The sequence below is a fragment of the Macrosteles quadrilineatus genome, unplaced genomic scaffold (assembly GCF_028750875.1).
Source record: "Macrosteles quadrilineatus isolate MER2022 unplaced genomic scaffold, UCM_ALF_1.0 Scaffold_7__1_contigs__length_78375512, whole genome shotgun sequence".
Lineage (NCBI taxonomy): Eukaryota > Metazoa > Arthropoda > Insecta > Hemiptera > Cicadellidae > Macrosteles > Macrosteles quadrilineatus.
Genome location: NW_026542600.1, coordinates 25287923 through 25301652, shown reverse-complemented (window position 1 = coordinate 25301652; position 13730 = coordinate 25287923). Strand labels below are relative to the sequence as shown.

The 13730-nt window shown below is 33.2% G+C and overlaps 1 protein-coding gene across 9 annotated transcripts in view; it reads left to right on the top strand.

Annotated features, from left to right (window-relative positions):
- The window catches only part of LOC128999132 (uncharacterized), a 163669-nt gene that overhangs the window by 93883 nt on the left and 56056 nt on the right, over positions 1 to 13730 (top strand). For all 9 annotated transcript variants that reach the window (XM_054425499.1, XM_054425503.1, XM_054425502.1 and 6 more), the window contains one exon: positions 3089 to 3195. In XM_054425499.1, coding sequence (XP_054281474.1) covers positions 3089 to 3195 — 107 coding nt within the window. The remainder of the gene's footprint in view (positions 1 to 3088; positions 3196 to 13730) is intronic.

Sequence of the window (13730 nt, the reverse complement as noted above, 5' to 3'; positions counted from 1 at the left end):
ATCATTGTATGTGTTTGCAACGTATATTTCCTGGGGGGGGGGGGGGGGGAATAGTGTCACAAACATTGCCTACAATTGCTGAGTAAAATTCTAGGGTCTGTGATAAGGGAAACCACTAGACTAAAAGTCGGATCTAACCGGTATACGTCTGTCTCATACACGGGCACTGTGAACAAGTAAAAACAAGTCACCAAACAATGGTGCACTACTGTCGGGGAAAAAAGTTTATACACTCGAGTTTGGAGCTCTACAGAAAAGTGACCAACTTAGAAAAACATGTAGGGTATTGGGGAGAAAGGGATTGACTTGATCTTTTTCCTCCAATGTTATTTTGGTTCTTCCTTTTTACTTAAGTTTCAAGAACTGCCTTTTGAGACTTTAGTTTCTTTATTTGCCTGATGTAGATCCTTATTCAAAGTTTTAACATTGACTATCGGATACTGAAGCCACCAACCACCTCACCACACCACCACCACTCAACCAGCCATTTTTTTTATTAAAAAAGAATGTAGTTGTGTGAGCCAGTCACAGAATGCTCTAGTGTCAAAAAGTCTATTTTATACCTTATTTTTTGTTGCTGACCAGGTTGATGGGTCATAACAGTTGCTCATCATAAGTCATTCTCTAAGTTTGACTTGGTTAAAAAGATTGTGTATTTGGCAGAATTTAGTAATTTAGATCAGCGCAATCTGTAGGTGGCTCACATCAATTACGATGATTTTGATAAAAAAGCTGGCTGCAAATTTAACATGGGGATGGAATGTCTAATTGTATTGATAGTCAAAGGTTTTAAATATTTCAATTTGAGTTTCCAATCCCTGAATTATTATTTTTTTATTCCTAGATAGTTATACAATCACTTTAAAGTGGCCAATAATCCACAGGTCCTGTGTTACCAAAGTTGTTACCTGATAGAGTTTGTTCCATATTTCCAAAGCCCATAACAAATTTAATCTTTATCTTAATATTCTTAATATTTTATCCAATCCCACGCTATTAACTTTTGTCGTCTGATTGCTCTTTGGGTCGTGCATTCGAAGCACCATTGGTTATCAGACGTTGGCATTAGCTTTGGAATGTCACATCCAAAGAACAAGTTGTAATTTGTAGCCGGATTAAATTCCCTACTTTTTAAAATCTTTATTGGCCATGGTGGAAGATTACATATGTGTAATCCTTCTACTGTACACTTTTTTCACTCAACATTTCAATCTGTTTTAATTTTACTCAACCAAAGCTGTTTAAACTCAAGTCTGTGCTGAATTTTTGGTATTTTCAGCCCTAGGCCAAATTAAACTGAACTGCATTTGGAAATTGGAAAGAAATCCCTAAAAAGTATGATTTCCCTAAGTAATTAAAAACACCTTGAATTTACAAAATTAAACTAAAGAAAATAATTTAAAAACCCATCGAATAGTTACCATATTAATTAAAATTGAACCGACGATTTTATTGTACTTTTTCAAGCAAACGTGACACAGACTTTTCATATAAATCTGTTTGATTTAGAAGACAGAGCAATAATGTTAAGATGGAATAAGGGTAGTTAATACATTTATCCATTTAAACTGATTGAATTCCAATCAATTGATCAAATATTGAAATTGATCATTGGATTGGCTCTCTTTGGCCACATCTTCTCTCTATCGTTATCAAATGTCTTTTACTGGCTTTCATTGTACCACTTGCCATTTCTTTTAGTTGTCTTTTCACTCCAAAACATAGTTTTTAATAGTTTGATTGGTTAGTTATAAGTATTTTAAAAATGTTCAATATTTTTAATTTCATTCAAAGTATTAGAATGAATGTAACCCAACATGAAATGTACTAGGGATAGATATTCCAAATTTGGTTCTATGTTTTTTATTCATTCAATATATTTTCTTACAGTTCTTTCAAACCAGCAAAATTATAAAAAATGATACCGGTATTCAAAATTGTCCTTAAAAGCATTGTTAAACAGCAAAATAAGTTTATGGTCTAAGTGACAAATTAATGTAAGTATCCTAAATAATGGTGGAAATGCTTTTTCTGATTGTGGATAATTTATGTAAAAACCAAAGCCATATAAATATTCAACTGAATGCTGTTAAACTGGTTCAATGTCGTCGGAGATACAGTACCAGAATATCAAAGGATTAATTGGAAGGGTGAATAGACATTCTTTTACAAATATAAAATCATAGATATCAAAGAACATTGTATATAAACTTAAATTAAGGAAAGGACCCAATGGTACTGTCACTCAGGTGAACTGAGAACTTAGGCTTATTTTGAGTATTTATCTCCGTTCTAATGACTGTTAATGTGTTCAAATTTAATTTGATTATTTTTCTCATTGAGATTTATATTGTAATTATTACTATATAACATCATGAACAAATATCTTTTTGAACAAAACCAAGATAAATAAAGCAAAAATAAATTGATCTCAAACCCCATTCTAATTAAGAGAAGGTTTATTTTAGTTTTATTATTGTTTATTAGTAAGTATTATCAGCAAATTATTTTCATTGTATTGTTCAGTAAATGAAAAATGTTCCATAAAGAATTAATTTGTCATTTTTAATACAAATACAATGTTGACTGTTTAAAGTTATTATGAAATCAAAGCTAAAAGATATTTGATGTAAGGATGAATGAATTTATACATAAAATCAATTGGTCGCATAGAGTTGGCTCAAAAAGTTATTGACGGTAGACACCAAAGCTCTTAATGGAATTGATATGCTAATAAATGTTTATTTAGTTTTGGTTCAGAAGGACCTAGTGTTAATTTTAACTGATTTTTGTTGTAAAAATGTTCATTATCTCATTTATATATTTCATAGTGTAATACCTCAATTCCCTTTCTCAATTATTTTATTAAGTGAATTGTATTTGCATATATTTTTCATCCATTTTCTGTCTAAATTTAATATGCAAATTTGTTCTATCCTGAAACACAGCTAAAAAACGTATTTAGGTGTAAATCCAATTTGTTGTTAGAATAAATTATATAAATATTATTTAAAAGCTACAATTGACTGTGTCATAAAAATAATTATTGCTAGATTTTATTTGTACTATAATCAGTATTTTGTTGCAGTGAAATAAAACTGGACAACAAGAAGAAGGAGAGGAGGAAAGAGGATAAGAAAAAGAAGGAAGAAGAGCTCGGAGAAACAACGGACGAAGAACTTCATGATCCTCAGGGTGAGTACTGATTTTTGGACTTGCTTTTGCAGTGTTTCCACAGACCCTGATAGTCTGCATTGACAAGGGAACCTCTTTAAATGGACTTTGTTGTAAAATAAAGTCTGACCTTGATATAACGAATTGCTTGATATTACTGATACTGATGATACATGGGGGGAAGATTATACTGAGGCCTGTAAGATCTATCCTGTCCCCCAAAGTAGTCTCCAGTATTTGCCAAGAGAACCCACTCCAATCCTAACTCATTAATGAAGTTAAGCAACAGTTGGTGTTCTAACTGCGGAAAATCTTCAACTGTTACTTGGTGCATACCCAAGCTCTTGGCTCTCTTTCGCCCAACTGCATCACATTCAGCCAATAAATGTCTGGGTGTTTCTTCCCCTGATTGGCAGAATCGGCAGTCACTTTACTGACGATGTTCATTTTTGTCAGATCCTACAATGTCCAGTTAGAAAATCTGTTAACATTCTCAAACTGTTCTTATTCAGCTTGATCATGGTCTCAGACCTTCTTGCGTTGTATCCTCCAAGCAATTCCTTAGCTTACCGACATCCTTGACTAGAAGTCCAGCCTTTAGCTCTGGTAACATTTTCGTCTTCGTTGAGCTTTTTTTTTTGAAGAACGAGTCTTTGAGTGCACACCCTGGTTCTGGCCCTAGGAGGGGGGTAGCTGCCCCTGATGTCCAGGTACCCAAAGGAGTGATAACTTGTTTTTCTTTCCCAACAGGTTCAGACTTTGCCGGCAATTCCATACTATCTTAGAGCTGATAACTGATGAGCTCAGTGCTCCAATGGCCCAAATACCCCTACTCCGATTCCCTCATTTGTCTTTGAGCCATCAGTATACCACCTGATGACATGATTCCCAAATGATTTGAGGGGGTTTCCATCCCAGCCAAGTTTATTCCCTAGCTCAACAACAAAGTTATTTTTGAAGTGTACTTCCTTACCCTAGAATCCCTTGGAAGGTACATCAGATCCCTGGCGGGAAAAACTCACCACTAACCATGGAGGAAATGTTTGTGCCATTCTTCTCCATTCTAAGTAGAGTCTCCCTTGCTATTCTCTCTACCATAATGTGTAGAGGTGTCAGATTCAAAATCACTTCTATGGCCGCAGTTGGACAGTATCTCATAGCTCCTGTGATGATAATGCAGGCCAGCCTCTGTACTCTCTCCAGGGCTTTCCTTGTTGTTTCCATCTTGGTCCTGCTATCCCAAGCTACACACCCATATTTCATGATTGGTCTCCCCTAAAGTATACACATGCTTTTTAGTATGTATGGGTCTAGAGCCCCACATCTTCCTAGCCATAATCTGCATACCATCAGGACATTGGCTTTGTTGGTCACATTCCCTATGTGTCTGTTCCACAGTAGTTTCTTGTCCAGGACTAGCCCCAGAAACTTCACTTCTGATTTCCATTCAAGCTCCTCCGCCTCAAGCTTGATGGTTCTCAGGTGGGCAAGATTTCTCTTCCTTGTGAATGGGACAATTTAGCTTTTGTTCGGATTAACCGATAACCCAGCGGACTTGCACCATTCCTTGGTTCAATTTATAACTCTCAATTTTCAAACTTCTCTCTTGCAATGATGACCACGAATACTAGAAAAATACCGGTATGGATCAAAAACATAAACAAATGATGTTTTTGGCCTGAAAGTAAACAAAAACCTTATACTAATAGCATTAATTAACATATGTTTTTGTTTACTTTCGGGCCAAAACCGTCATTTGTTTATGTATATGATCCATACCGGGTCTTTTCTAGTATTCGTGAATTATGACTATATCATCTGCAAATCCGATACATCACAATCCCTTTCTAGTTAACTTTCCAAGAAGTTTATCGACCACCAGACTCCAAAGAATCCTTGATATTATAATTTTTTTTATACCTAGAACTCTTTATAAGACACAGTGTATATTTTACATCTACGTAACGACCACAAATTTTCGAAGATCACGGCTAAAATGAGACACCTCTAACAAATTTATCATTGTCAGAACCTCAACATAGCGAATTTAACCTCTACTCAACAAATTGGCTGTGTCTTTCCCTTGTATAAAAAAAAAAAAATTTAATTGTGATATCAATGGAAATCTTTGTTTACGCAGTATTACAGTGTTTTTATATCGGTTGTCATATTTTCCCTATACCATACCATGTTGAATTAACTGTGGTTTTCACTATCCGTGGTCTCCCTCCTTCTTATTACCCCGCGGGTAATCGAGGTTCTACTTTACAATGCCAATACTGAACTTTGAAATATTGTAGCCTATGCTACTTATTTGTGTTTTAATGAGGTTGAATTTTGACCTATATTGACCCATGAGAAATCCCTACAAAAATATCCTCAATATAACTACAGTAGAGTCCCGCAAACTCGGCACTCGATAACCCGGCAGTCTGGATAACTCGGCCATCACCTGGCTCAGAAAATTAGTGATTTTTTGACTCAAGCCAGCTCAAGTCAAATCATTAGCAACTCATACCAAGGATTTGTTGTACTATACAGGGTGAGTTTCTACTAAGTGCGTTAATTTTTACCAGTTATTCTACTCACTAAAAGGAACAAAAAATGACAAACAAAAACTTTCCATCCCCACTCGTTATGCTGTAATGGCCGATTATGTGAATTTTTAAAATTACCTGTAGTAGCTTCACTAAAACGAGCATAGAAATTAAGCCAATACACGTACAGCATAATAACTTATACCAATACAAAGAGCGTTAAATTTCCTACAAAACCATTGCAACACCTTTAACATACAACCATATTTTCACCGTTGTATGTCTCACATAACATAAAAAAAAGAAGTTTCAAAATTAATTCTTTACAACTTCAAAGTGGTTTTACAACCATACATACTAATGTGATGTTTTGTCAAATTACGTAAAAAACTTTCCCATTTCATGCCCTTTAAAATGATGTAACCCATAAGGTTATTGCTGTATTAAAAGTTCGAAAAATTAGGTCAAAACCGCGTCAAGGTCAGAGTTTTCGGAATCAAAACATTGAACCAAATGTAATACAGTATCTGTTAATTTCTTTGCTATCTTATAATCAGCTGACATCTGATCAGCTGGGTGTTAAATATAAAAATTGAGTTTCCATGTTTTCAGAATGGATGGTGGTAAAATTTGAGACATTGCTAAGTCTTAGTGTACAGTTGTAGAAATTTGAGAGCTTTTAAAAATTGGCCAAAACTTCTGTGCACACGGACGGGTCACTACTAGCCGCACTAAAACATACGGGTGCCAGTTATTGGCAGTGCTGGGGGTAGGGGTGAGTGAGTTACGTTGGGTAGCAAGACACAAATGTTTTCACAAAAGTACCTCCACCACCCACTTCCCCAAGACCCGACCAGTTATTCACAGACATTTTGGCCAAAATTTACTAAATAGCCTTACTTCATGATGACTCTCATCATAAGAGATGTTTTATAAAATTACCAAAAAACACTTTCTTCTCTTAACCCCACGCCCATCTGTACATAGACTTTTAGCTTTAACTGTATAGATAAGTGTGATGGCTTCATGTATGGTAGTTTATGCACACAGTTATATTTCTTCTAAATTGAATTTTATTGGTCATAAGAAAAAAGTTAAGTATGGGTTAGGAATATTTTAAGAAAGGTGTTTTTGGAACCTTGTAAAGAGTTTCTTACCTGATTGTCAAGGTGTTGTATAATATTTGTGATGGTTAAATTTACCTGAAGATATCAAAGTGGTGTAATCCCCAAAACTGAAGACGGGAATATCTGCATTTAAATTCAGTAAGCAATATTGACATGTACTCAGAAGTCACTCAGAGTACATTATTAAATTTAAAATGTCTCCTGGTTTGACCCACTAAGCTGTAAATTATCTGATTATGAAAGAAGCTCTCAATGAAAACATAACTATTTGTTAAATACAGACATTTAATGAGAGATTATCACGACATGAATTTATGAAACATTTCAACCAGCATGCATAGAATAATTATTAAGCTCTCCATACTCTATTATGCATTTCAAAGAAACCGTTTTTTGTAGGACTGATCCATTTTTCTATTCCACTGGTTTGTGAGCCTAGGAATCCCAAGTTTGTTCTCTGCATCTTTTTGTCACCAGTTTTCACCCAGCACTATTGCTATAAAATTGCTATAATATTGCTACACAATGCTATAAAATAATTAGCAAACGGGTCACAAAATATATAAAATCCAAAATGTCCAAAATTTGAAACAAAACAGTATCCTTATTCAAAATCTTAAATCAAACCATTAAGTCAGAGGGTAAATGTAATTAGCAAATTTTATCATAAAACTAACTATGATGGCATTGGAATTAGTTTAAAAAGAGCAATTTCAGAATTTTGATCATGACAAAGGAAATTGAATATCACAATAAGTGCATATCATTATTGTAAAATCATGGTCTTTGAATGATAATTGTGTCTAAAAAGGATGATCATTATCCAATGTTTGGCCCTGATGCAAAGTGCAATCTTTAGGGTGACTTTTTAAATTTCACTGAGCAGAAGCCAAGTAGTCCTAAAGATGGCACTCTACATCAAGGATGAAACGGAGGATGATTTTCCTGTTTCCAAACTTAATCCTGCTTGTCCATGAATATTGTTTTACTTTTTTCTGGCCTAGTTTGAATTTAGTATAAATAAAAGGAAATAGTGGATATTTAAAGTAATGGTAAAAATCTCAATATCATTTAATTGCTCTTTTTTTGCTTAAATTATCAGCATCTTAAAAATAGTGCAATTAATTATATAAATGGCATAGATAAAAAAGTTTATCTTTTCCATTTTGAAAGGAACATCACTCTGGGACACCAATTATTGAAGGGAAATGTTTAACAGCCCAATAAACCAACATATGAATGTAATCACTAATTCTTAATAACCAATTTGTAGTCATTGAAACGAAATCCTGTTAGGCCTTTTGCCCCAACTGTTTCCCTGCCTTTGACAATACCGAAGATCAGTACAGAACTGCTCCCTGATTTGTCCTAAGCATCTGATTTGTCCAGAAGTACTAGGTATTCTGTGGCTCTTATGTTTGAACGAATCCAAACCTTTTCGCATTATTACTTCTACAATCAGCGCATCATTAGGGGTTTTAGCTTGCAGCCGTGTCCTGCCCAATGACACTGCAGCAATCGTGTGAATGAATAAAAAAAGAATTTACAAATTACATATTATTCAAATATAAACTAAAAATGTATACCTTTTACATACAAAATATGCTAAACCATATTTACAGGAAGATCTAGATAACTAATGTAACTGTAACTAATTCCCAGATATAACTCCTAAGAAATGATTTCAAATTTATCTTTATTAGCAGTGGTGACTGGTGGGTCAAAGTAGTAAGAGGGCACATCAATAGCTTTGTTCATTGTTTTCTTCATCATCCCTTTATTCATCATTAATTGTCCTCACCACTTGCATACATTGCAGAAATATTTTTAACAGAATTCATAAATCATTAGCATCACTGAACAACACTTCTAGAGAAACAATAGTGTATTAATTATTACCTCACATACTGGCGGCATGATGAATATAACCTCTATGAATCCCTAGATACTGCAATCACTTATTTGACTGATCATATTGTTGTGTTGACGATCACAGTCACTTAAGTTGTAGGTTCCCTTACTAAATAATTATATGTTAAAAGAAAAATTATACACTCTTTAGTATATGACAACTATTTCTGTGATCACGACCTCAATTCATGTAAAGCCTTATGATTATTTGTGACATGTTCACCTCTTAAAAACACTAAATAGGTTTTTATACCATCTGATTGTTGTGTTCTACATTTGGTTCATTGAGTATGTTGCAACAAAATTTACCTAGGATTTATTAAAAGTGGTTAAGTTTAGCTAAGCAATTGAATAATAGTAAGGTTATAACATTAGTTAATTTTGATATGTGCATGTGTTTTTAGTGGTCTCAATGGATTAGATTTTACGCTCAAAATATCATGAGACTCAATAGCCGATTGCAGTGTAAATTAATGTTTCAAGTGTTGTTAGACGTATTTTAATTTACTCTCCGTAAATTTAATTACAGGCCCATGTTGGTTAGAATGTTATTTTGAGTTTAAATTGACATGAAACGCCAAGAACACAATTAATATGGCAAACGTGAAACGTAACGTGACAATCGGTAGTTGAAGTATTATTTTGTAATAATCTATAATTCCATCTTTTGATCGGTCTTAAAAAGTGTGCTGATTAAATATTTCACAACCATAAACTAATTTTTACGTGTTTTGTACACACAATGTAAAATTATCAGATTCTTGTCATTCGCCGATTGGGTCTGATGATGATTGGAGGTGTCTAATCGAAATCGATCACCACGCATCATCTTTTATGTATATTTACCGTCTTGAGAGTAACAGTATAAGCGTAAATATATGTTTGAAGTGTTATAAGACGTTTCTTTTATTTACTTTCCGTAAATGATCAGATGTAAGCGTACCATTTGGTTCTTGTAATGAACCGAATGTACCAATTGGGATCTTAAATTAGTTTACTGTAGTGAATATGAAATATTTTCCGCTGCAACTCATTCTTCACATGTTATGTTTTTATTGTTACATTTTGGTTTATTGAACTGAGCAGCAATATTTGGGTTAAGGTGCGGGTATCGGAGTTTTCAATTACATCTAGTTCTGATTTAGTCCAGCATTAAATGGGGTTCGGAGATTAAGTTATTCAGAATAAAGTAAATTAGAGAATTTATTTAATTTCTATATTAGCCTAGTAGTTTCCCCCAGTCAGTTAAGTATTCAGCTCAATAAAAAAAAAGTAATAGTATAGTAAAGTAAGTAGTTGTTAAGTATAGGCCTACTTTAAAATTGTGCAGTGTAACATTTATTTTGCCAGTTTGAAAAGAGCACTCAACAAAAGTAATCCACGCTCATTTTAAATGGCCAAAAAGTTCAAATTATAAAATAATATAACCACGGTATCCCGAGATTGTCTTAGACAAATCCCGAAATCCCGGGATTGGGTTAAATCTCCGGGATCGAAACCCTTGTGTGTTATTAACCTCCATATGACATTTGTTTACGATGTCTCATTACTTAATTCATTGATACAAAAAATGTATTGTCCAATCCCCTTAAAATGATTAAAACAATTACCTTTTATAGTTTAAATAAACTATCACAATCTAAATTAATTTTCCTCTTAATTAAAACCTGTATTAACTTCATTCAATCCATTGGTCCAATAAGTGGCGTCTGGGTAAATTGGTTACTCATCAAACAAATAGACATAAGTTGTGTTTGTGATTGGTATGAAAGAGTTAAGTTGCTGACTGAATGTTAACAACCAATCCAAATATGTGTTTGTAGAACAATACGACCGCTACTCGTTTGGTCAAACACTCAAACACCAAACATGATAACCAAAAAACACCGCATCATCTGTTTTTACCTGCCGCTGTTCCTTAATAATTTTACCAGCATATTAATTATGCAATTTGCTTTAAAAATAGAGAATCGATATTGTTGATGAAAAAACTACGCAAATGTGATTTGTTATTTGTGCCAGAAACGCTAATTGGCCGATCGAAACTATGTAGCTCATAATAAATCTCTTAACTCTTGATTGGTTTAATTAGTCATTAAATACTTGTGATTTTTTGGTACAAGCTTTTTTCCGTTTATTTAATCTTCAGAACTGTGACTGATTAATAATGTATTTTGTTTTATTCCCTTTACCTGTTGACAAAGATACTGCTTAAAATGAGCAAACTACAACGCACATTTTTTCTTAAACCTTATCATTACCTGTAAATAACTTATTCTCTTTGCCACTTTACTGTAACCAACTGCCAAGAATTAATAATGATGTTTATAAAATAATGTTTTTTATTTGGATGGAAATCTTTTTGAATTCTTCGGGATTTAAAATAAAAAGTGTATAAAAAGTATCTTGCTAAATCCCTTCCAGTCATCCAAGGGGTTACATGGTAGCGATGGTAGCTAAGAAAAAAGCCGTTTGTAGACCACTTTTGAAAAGATTCGAGATTTTAACAGTCTCGAGCCTGTACATTTTTGAAATGATTAAGCTATTAATTAATAATATAGCCAGTTTCAAAAAGTTTCGAATGTTGTTCTAGATTGCCATTATTTTTTGACAATATTTAATTCCCTCTACAAAACAAATCCTTTAACATAATGTACAATCTATATTTCAATTGGAAAGTAGATTTAGTCTGTATCCACTAAATTGAGAGAGGCTGGGCGGGCGTAGAATCATAATAGAGGCGTCTAATGAAAGGTCCTTGGTCTGTAGATGTTTCATCAAAAGATAAATAATGGTAGTTCCCTTAGGGTTCTGCCTCAGTGGCCTTTAAAGTTCCATTCCCATGCTATCCTTATAGGGAAAAGAATTGTCTAGATTGTGATCAGCTGAATAATTTTACATTTATTATTACTTGAAACAGCTGTCAACATTTTTAAATTGCAGTTTAAGAAACTCGTCTATAAACATTTGCTAAATTTGTTGAAACTAAAGATTTACATTATTTTTGTGATTTTAATAGTTATTTGTGCAACTAGTGAGCAAAGTGAGCAATTGACTCACTCGAGAGAAATACTTACTCACGAGCCGTAGGCGAGTGAGGAATGGTTTCTCGAGTGAGGCAATTATTGCACTTTGCACTCGAGTTGCACATTATATTTTTCCTACAGTTACCATAAAACAAATAAATTGGTAAAGAAACGTAACATATTTTTACACAGAATCAAACTTTTAATATGACACTTAATGATACAACAGTACAACAGCTGACCAGCTGATTTACAGCCAGTGCTGCCAACGTATTTCGCGCGCATACGACCTTGTCTGCATACGCGCTCACTATTTCGTGCCTTCACGTTGCAAATCTGGAGTGAGACAAAGTAATTGGAGTGAGACAATGTTGACATTGTCTCACTGATGAGCAAATTGGCCACTTTGCTTTCTCAAATCAGTGAGGAACATGTACATTGTTAGGTAACTGTGGGAAAAATTGATTTTTACACTATAATTTATGAATAGGTTTATGAGATTGTCAAACATGATTTTGATCATTGGAAAGAATATTCTATTGTGTTTTACAATAAATAATCATACAATTGCAGAAGAGTTTTTTGCTGGTATGAACTGTTTAATTATTTTTAATCAAAGTTTATATTCATGGAGATACATGTTCAGAATTTGGAAATGAAAGTAACCAAGCTGAAAGATGAAGTGCATTTTTTTCACGGTGTTACTATATATAGCCTAAATTCAGTTTGATGAAAACATAAGAGATACTAATGAGAACTGAAACTCTTACTTACATTAACAGTAAACGTTGTGCCAGGTTTACTAGTGCTACTCCACAAAAACAGTAAAAAAATATTTTAAAACTAGATTGATCAGCTGCCTCAAAACACCTGGAAAGTCATCCAGAGACTCTTAATCAATTAGCGTTACACAATTGTTGTTAACACTTAGCAAAAGAACAATATCACAAAAAGGCATTTAATAAACCAACATAAAACTGTCTTCATGTTAATATCTTATCCTCCTGTAGTGTATTCATTTATTTTTAACCTACATCAATTTATAACTTGATTGTCACAGTGTTGCCTATATATATTTATCAGTACTTGAATTTGAACCGAACAAAAACAAATGATTTATTAAAGAAGAATTCTACATATACAAGCCACCATAAAAAAGATCCTGGCAATCCACTCAACACAATGAAAAAAAAAAAAAAACAACTTAATGCCGTATATGAAAAATTTGATATAATAATTAAAAAGAAATCTGTTTGTTTAGTATTTATTCATAACTTAACTGTGATCATGGCCTAAGAGCCGAAACATGTTAGTTTTTCAATAAAATATTAACTTCAAGGGTACTAATGTTTAATTCATTTATTAATATATATATATTTATATTATTCCTTATTTGAAAAACAAAACAAACTTTAAAATAGCTTTTGTAATAATAGATACAACGACTTTAACAACTATTGTTCCACCTATTTTGAAGTTTAATTACAAATGTATTAGCACAAATTAATGGAAGGTTTAGTCTAGTGGGAGAATTATTTATTTGCCTCAAAGAAGGCCTTAATCCAGGATAATAACAACACAGATAACAATTATTCAATTATTTCAGTCTTACCAAAGGGCAGTAGAGATGTAAACCCCCAAAGGAGTTTATTTGGTCGTAATCCCATTAAAAAGCTCAAACAAATTGGATCTAGAATCCAACTGCTTCATGAATAATTAATTTTTAATCTTTTTACTAGAGTGCTCTTCACTTTTAAGGCATTTGTCCTTCTAAAAATGAAGAATCTGTTCTTAAACAAGAAATCTGAGATATTTAAATCAGGACATTCTTTTCTTATGTTTATTCACTCTTTAGATATTTGTTATACTGTAGATTTTTAGTTCCTACAATAAAAAGTTATACAGTTAATTTCCATTTGGGAAAGTGTCATACTTCGGCATATTTATCAAGAACA